At 35.8% G+C, this 8263-nt stretch overlaps 1 protein-coding gene across 1 annotated transcript; it reads right to left on the reverse strand.

The window, feature by feature from the left end:
- Window positions 1–5510: 5510 nt before the first annotated feature.
- Window positions 5511–7201, reverse strand: LOC136202105 (probable receptor-like protein kinase At5g20050). Its single transcript, XM_065992578.1, has one exon. The coding sequence runs from the start codon at window positions 6994–6996 to the stop codon at window positions 5635–5637; it is 1362 nt and encodes a 453-aa protein (XP_065848650.1). The 5' UTR covers window positions 6997–7201; the 3' UTR covers window positions 5511–5634.
- Between the last annotated feature and the right edge of the window lie 1062 nt (window positions 7202–8263).

An 8263-nucleotide genomic window follows, 5' to 3' on the forward strand; every position in this document is an offset into this window, starting at 1 on the left:
TGGACCTCGCAAAGAAATTAGCCTTACCCCACCCCACACTGTTATTCTCTCTTGACTCTCCTTTTGCATGTGGCCCCTCTCCTTTTGTAATTTCAGAATTATTTTTACCTCGGCTCTCTCGCTCTTTGGCCACATCATTATCAATTCTCTCATTTTTTTCGATTTTTGCTTTTCTCTCACCAAATCCTCATTTTCATCACTCTCCTCACTATGCTTTTCTCTTGACTCTCGGTTATCATCAGGTGATACATGAGTTCTATTAGAAACAACTCCACTATGATTTCTGAGCTTGGTTTGGTCTTCGTAGACCTCTACAGGCGTTAAGGGAGCTAAAACAATTTTTTTACCAATATGTTCAAAACTATAACGGTTCTTTCTCCCTAAATGTATATCATCTCTATCAAACAGCCATGGTCTACCTAACAAAATATGATCAGCTTGCATGGGTACTATATCACACAGTATTTCATCCTTGTATTGCCCAATTTTGAGCGACACTAAGACTTGTCTATTTACTTTAATCTCCCCACAATCATTTAACCATTGCAATTTATAAGGGTGCGGGTGCTTTGTGACTGGTAACCCTAGCTTCTCTACTAAGGTAGTACTAGCTACATTAGCACAACTACCACTATCAATAATCACACTACATACTTTGCCTTGCACGAGACATCGAGTGTGGAAAAAGTTCTCCTGTTGTATCTTGTCCTCGACAATCTTCATTTGAGAATTCAATAGTCGTAGGACTACTAATGACTCCCCTTATTCGGCTCTAGTGAAACCTTCTGCCTCCTCAGAGTCTTCATCTTCTTCTTCAGCTTCGTCATAGTCACTTTCAGTGTTAGTGACTACTTCTCTGCCCCTCGTGATCATGGCTCGTTTATTTGTGCATTCAGATGTTATGTGACCAAATCCCAAACATTTGAAACACTGAAGTTTGCTTAGTCTCGGTTTCTCTTCTCCCTTCTGCTTATTTTTATCAACCGAGTCTGACTTGTGTTTGGCATTATCGAACTTTGAAGGAAATCTGCTTCCTTTCTCCAGGTTACCCCATCGGTTCTTCTAATTAGAGTTAGAAGATGATGAACCCCCTGTGTAGGATTTGTCATTCTTTCTCTCCTTAAGTTGTCGTTCTACTATCTTTGCTGCATGTACCATGTCTTCCACGTCTACACAGTGTTGCAACTCGACAATATTAGCTATGTCCCGATTAAGACCCGCTAAAAACCGAGACTTAGTAGCTCTTCGATCTTCAACCACATCGGCTCTCAACATTGCTATCTCCATCTCCTTGAAATATGCCTCTACACTCTTTGAACCTTGCTGAAGGACTTGCAATTTTCTATATAAACCTTTATAGTAGTCATTAGGGACAAACTGCTTTCTCATAACAGTTTTCATTTCATCCCACGTGTCAACTTGCGGCTCTCTACATCTGGTTCTCGTGGTGACAAGTTGATCCCACCAGACTAATGCATAATCCGTGAACTCAATTACTGCTGCTCTCACCTTCTTCTCATCTGAATTGTGACAGTTAAATATGAGTTTAATTTTTTTTCCCCATTCTAGGTAAGCTTCAGGATCGCGTTTACCATTGAACGAGGGAATTATCAGTTTTACATTTCCAAGACCCCTGTCGTCTATAGCATTGTCATCCCAATGTCTATTTTGTCTTTCTTCATTATCACGACGGTTTTCTCCACCAACTCGATTTGCTTCTAGAGCAACTCGGTGATTTTCCTCCATGATATCCATACGTTCCATCAAGCGGTTCAACATTGTTAACACTTGATCGTCTGTCATATTATTGTGCAAAAAAATTCAAATAGATCAAGTAAAATATAATAATAAAAAAACTCACGATTCACTCGGTGTTTCACTCTTTTTTTTTTTGCTATTCTCTCTTATATGCTCACCACTCTGTGCCTTTTACCGCTCGATTTCTCTTATAGTGTTCTTTAAAGAACTCAATAGAACAAATTCAGTTTAAAAACCGCAATAGTTAAAAACCAAAATTCACCCTTACAATCTAAGAAGCAAAACGTTAAACAATGAACGGAACGCAAATAAGCAACTCGATGACCAAAATATAATGTTGATGTTAGAAAATAATTAATAGAAAATCGTTGAGTACAAAATTGAAATTAATTTTGTACCATTAACAAAACTAAGAAATTCTTGTCTTCTAAGTTCGAGATGAAAGACTTGTAAGATGTTTTTTTTTCTTCTTTTTTTGAATGAGAGAAATGGAACTGCAACTTGAAATTTTTTTTTTGTGTGTGATATGAAAAAAATGTATAGGTATAAATATATATTATTATAAGTTTCTTCACTTCACTTGAATGCTGGAAAAGCTTTTGAATTTTTTTTTCACTAATTTTTTTTTATTTTTTTTAAATTAGGACAATAATTTCTTTTTTTAAACTTTTAATAGAAAAAAATAAAAACAATAAAATAAAATAAAATAGTCAAAGAATATTACGAATAGATAAAACCTGAAAAGTTAGAGTTCATCTCTCATACCAAACTGATGCGAACCCACGAGGAACAGTGCCTCGAAAACCCGAAAACTAGATTTAATCCTTAGGAAAGCTAACGAATCAGGGTCGGACAGAAAAGAACCCTTAAAAAACTAGGTTGTAAAGACCCAATCCCAGTCTCCAACAATTAAGGATTTAATCCCGAACTGTTCAAAGTAGTGCCCCAAAGAACACAAGAGAAACCACTCACAAACTCTTAAGAGTAATATTTTTATTAAAATGAAACTTGTGTTTTACATATGAAAAGCTCATCCTTAAATAGGTGAAAAAAATACAAACAATAACTTGAATTGCCCTTGACATATCTTGGATATAATAATAATACAAGGGCATTTAAGTACTTGATTTAGTCAATCATTAAGACAAAGAAAATCAATACATACAATTGACAATAATGCAAATGAGAAAACTAAATTTAATTCTCATGGAATTGATTAGGTTCACATTGTTTTGGAAGTTGTCATTTTGACCATTGAAAAATTAAATCAATTCATATTGAATTGATTTTATTTTCCCCATAAATCCAAATGGCTAAAATTCATATGGTGATTTTTGAATAAATTTCACCGCTTGTTTCGTTTAGTCCGTGTTTGGTTTCTTTGATGTGTCCACTTTCCGAGTAACCCGAGAGGTACGAAAAAGTTAGAGTTTCCTGAATTTCATTTGTGTCATTTTGCTCTGACATATCTAACATTTGCACCACATATGTTTGAAGCTCATCTTCGAACTTCTTTACGCGTGCTCGAGTAACAGGTCCATCCGGTAAACGTATTCGCTCCATGTGAGAATCCAGATTTTTAGTCCGGATTATATCGGCGGATTCGCCATTCCTTGTGGCATATATGAGGAGAAATTTGGAAGGGAACCTGCAAGTTGTCCACCCAGGAGGATAGGAGGTAAGCCAGTAGGAATATGTTCACTTACCCTTGATATCGGACGCAAACTACCAGACCCATGCAACACAATCCTTGGTGGATCACTCGTAGGAGTATGAATTTCCTTAGTAGATGGAGTTGGGTTTGGGGTAGCCGCCCCACTCTTGTGGCTAAATCTGTGAGTATTGCAATCAAACGATTCATTAATTCCTGACTCATATGAGTGGCCATAACAGCTCCAGCTTCGTTTAAGAAAGTGGATGGGGATGCAACATCTAAGTTTTCCACCAGAACTTCCTCCGAAGAAGGAACCATAGTGGACATAGCAGAAGTTTCCGTGGTTGGTGGCACTCCATCGGATGCCATTTCGTTCTTCATAGTGAAACTTTATTTAGGCAGAGCTCCACACTCACCACACTAATTTGATAACTAATATTGACAAGGGTTTGGGAGGAGACAGCCAACATACCTGAAGCATACCGGTGCTGGGATATATATACTCTCCTTTGTAACTCTTTAGCATTAATTCAACATTAATAACACAATCTTGTCATTACTCCCATTAATAGTTGTTAATCTTCATTTAAACGTATTTACTTCTTTGGAGAAGATATAAAGGTGTCTTTTGGAGTTCATCGTAATCGCTCAAACGAGGTACGACACCATACATCCTTTCTTAGAAAATGGTGGATCCTTTAATGAATATCTTCCAAGGGATCTAAACATGCATTGCTTCGGACGTATCTCTTAGATGGCGTATCTTATGTGATAGGACCTATGAAGATGGATCTTGTATGGAGGTACGTTTATCTTATTTGTAGGTCCTTCCCATTTCCTCGCTATTATACATTTATCCTCTATATTAATGGGTTATGGCATCTGGAGTAAACAAGATGGATATTTTTATTCACTCAATGCATATACAAATTTGGAGACTAATCAAAGATAGACTTTATATTCGTGCAACTATGTTGATGGAAAAACTATTCCTAAGTTATAAATGATTTTGATTCAAATGATTGGAATAAAATCTTTCGTAAAGCTAAAATTATGAACATGCAACATTGTGTTCTTACTTTTAATGAATATAATCATATTTTAGGTTGTGAAAGTGTCGAGAAGATACGAGACAACTTGAAATAGTTTACACTAATAATTAATCCATAGCTTCATGTATATGTCTAGCTAGAAAAGTAAACTATCATCTATACTTAGAAAAATGTGTGATTCTCTCGTAAACAGTGGCGGAGCGAGGACTCGAGATTCGAACATGGAACCAATTGGTTGTGGAGGTGTTTTTAATTACCACTAAAACCAACTGTGCAAACTTAATTTTATGTTCTATAATCGCGCCCTATATTATAAGTACTAATTTTAATTATCTTGAGGACTGCTCGGGACTGAACCACTGTTCCTCAAGGGTGTTCCAACGGGCCGGAGGGTCGACCGACCCTCCCCGCCCCTGCTCGTGAACTTGCTTAAGTGATATATTGAATCCTTAAAATATACATGGCAAAACAATGGGGGATTTTCAACAAATTAAAATGTATGTATACTTTAAGTAACTGCAAGCAAGTTTAGAAATCAATATGTCTCAATATATAATTTAAGTATGTTGAACAAGTGAATATAAGTTTTCAAAGTATAGAGTTTTTAAATACCACTAAAGATGTATTGAACCAATGATGCAAAAACGCGTTCCTCCGACTGCCTTATATAGTGGTGGTCGTACATTTGACTAAAACAGAACTAGAGAGAGGTGAGTATAGAGCAAAGGTCAACTAAAGATACTCCAACTAAGTTAGATACGATAGTCAACTCCAACTAGATTGGTATATTTAACTAGAGCTGGAGTTGACTATCATAACTAATGAAAAGGAGTGAGAAGACAAGTTGTGGCTGGATGTGGAAGAAACTTAACTAGCTAGCCAAGTTGGTTCGCATTCAATCAAAATCAATTCACATTCATTATTATTAAGTAATTAAGATTTACTTGGAAATATTCAAAATTTGTCCATCATCACATCATCACATCACATCACATGTTTGATTTTCTTCTTTCTGAATCAACTATGAAAATTGGATTATGTTATGATGTTGCCAATAACAAGAGTTGAATTATGCAGAAGAAAAAAAAACACTAATTAACTAGTTAATTAGCTACAAACAACAAAAGTGAAGATGAAAAAATGATATACAGTACCTTAAAACAACTTGTGTTATCTTGGGGAAATCATTGACATGGTATATGAAAATGAAGTTGTAGGATCTGTTGTTAGTGCTAAAGCAGCAATGGCTGCCCTCTTATTTTGAGGAATTTGAGGTCCATCTTCTCCATCAATGGATAACAAATCCACCACTATCATTTGTGTTTCAGGTGGATCCTCCACACTCACTCTGCCTTCAAGCATATCCACAACAGAAGCCATTGTTGGTCTAAGTCTAGGCCTTTCTTGTATGCACCAAAAACCTACATTTACCAATTTCCTCACCTCTGTCTCCTCAATTCCTCCCATTTCTATCAGCCTCTCATCTACTATCTCCATTAATTTTCCTTCCTTCATTTTCTCATTAACAATCTTCGGGAAGTACTGCCATGCTCTTTTACCTCTGTCTTTCTTCTTTTCTATCAAACTAACATTTCTCTGCCCTCCAATCATTTCGAAAAGCACCATTCCATAGCTGTAAACATCCGATTTTTCTGAAACGCCAAGCTCTAGTAGCCATTCCGGGGCTAAATATCCTCTCGTACCACGAATGTTGGTGATTACTCTACTCTCGTCTTTCCCCATTAGCTTCGAAAGACCAAAATCTGCCACGATTGCTCGATAATTTTCATCTATTAGAATATTTTCCGGTTTTACATCCAGATGCAACACTCTAGATCTACAATCATGATGAAGATAAGAAAGTGCCTTGGCTACATCAATCGCAATTCTATACCTCGATTCCCATGACAAGCAACCTCCGGGGAGATTTGGATTTGGATTCCGATTTCCGTTTTCCTTTTGGGGGAAAATCCAGTAATCCAAAGATCCGTTAGGGATGAATTCGTAGACAAGAAAACGAGGTCCGTTTGGTACAATACAATATCCAAGAAGGCGAAGAAGATGAACATGTTGAACACTAGCAATTGCTGCAACTTCAGATCTGAATTCTTTATCTCCTCTTTCCTCTCTATTGATCCTTTTAATAGCAACTGCGGTTCCATCGCTTAGCATACCTTTAAAAACTTTAGCAGACGCGCCTTGGCCAAGTAATAATTTGAAGTTATCTGTTGCTTCTTCCAGCTCTTTGAATCGAAACTTTATAGGAACTCCTGCAACTTTTCTCAGAAAACTATACTCAATGCGAAGCTCTCTTCCTTCGGAAACTAATTGAGTTACTAGCAATTTATTTCTCCGGTTATATCGCCGGCGGATTATGAGGCAAGAGAGCAGGGCGAGAATTATAGCAACATCCGCCCCTAGAATGAGGTAAAAAGTGTTGGAGAGTTGAAGAGATACACGAGCAATAACTATAAAGAGGATGAGAATGATGACGGTTGAAAATGCGATTATATGTGCTTTCTTGTCCTCCATTAGAGGATTCAATTTGCAAGCAAAAAATCAGAGAAGGACAAAACTAGACAAGAATTCATTTGTGAGACTGATGAGGGAGGGGTTCAAAGTATAAATTTATGAAATAGAAATAGGAGGGAAGCTACTCACAAAACCAACCATCAAATCCATTTCCTTCTTTAACCACTCAAACGTCGAACTTTAGTTTTAGTAGTAATACTAATAACAAGACTTTTCTTGTTTATATATATAAAAAAATAAGAAGAAGAAGAAGACTTTTCTTTGTTATTTCTTCATTAATTATATGAAAACTGTATTATCAATTTTTATCATTAATGTATCTCTTATCAATTTTTATAGTTTGTCTCATTAAGGCTCGTCACACATTTTTGGATGAATCCTCTCCTAATTAAAGCCTTTTACTTTGTTTTTCTTTTTTTCAGTCTAATGACTTGGAACCGTTATGGATTGGGCAACCTATGAGCAATAAGGATTTTTATGGATCTTGTCCATCAATATAAGTCTGGTATCATTTTCTTTTCCGAGACTCGCATCTGTCTAAATCGTTTAGATACACTTCGAAAAATAATTAAGTTTGTTGGATGTGTCAATTTTGATTGGGAAGGAATGAGTGGTGGTTTGGGGTACTACTGATTGGGTTGAAGAGCGTCTTGACCGTGCAATGTCGAATGGAGATTGGCTTGATGGGAAGCCCTTGGTATTAAGGCCTTGAGTTTGTTAAAGACTAAGAGTTTGGATATGATTGAGGTTGAGTCGGATGCTACGATTGTAATTGCCCATTTAACTGAGCCAAATTTTCGATCTTCATATGATATTTTGATTGTTCATTGTAAGTTCTTATTAAGTTTTATGTACTGATGTGTGCAAGTCAGTGTTATTAACTATTCTATAAATACGGTAGCCCATATCTTAGATAGAACTAGCGATTTTTTATCAGCACCTATGAAGTAGATGGATAATCCCTTCTTTGATTCATCAAGTTTTATATGATGATCGTATTTAATGAATTTTTTTTGCTTTAATTTTCTTATTATTATAATCTAGTTATATGGTTATAGCAATTACTAGTAACTCAACAAAATGGATATCATTACATAATTTCTTTTTGTTTCGGTCAACTCATTAATCATTTTAGACTAAATTAGACTAATTAAAATTTCAAATGATGATAATAAAATATTTCTTTAATTTATTTCATGTTTTTTCCTAAATAATCTTAACTTCACCAATATATATTATTCACCAATATATATTAATTGATTTATTA

The sequence above is a fragment of the Euphorbia lathyris genome, chromosome 8 (genome assembly GCF_963576675.1).
Source record: "Euphorbia lathyris chromosome 8, ddEupLath1.1, whole genome shotgun sequence".
In the NCBI taxonomy this organism is placed as follows: Eukaryota; Viridiplantae; Streptophyta; class Magnoliopsida; order Malpighiales; family Euphorbiaceae; genus Euphorbia; species Euphorbia lathyris.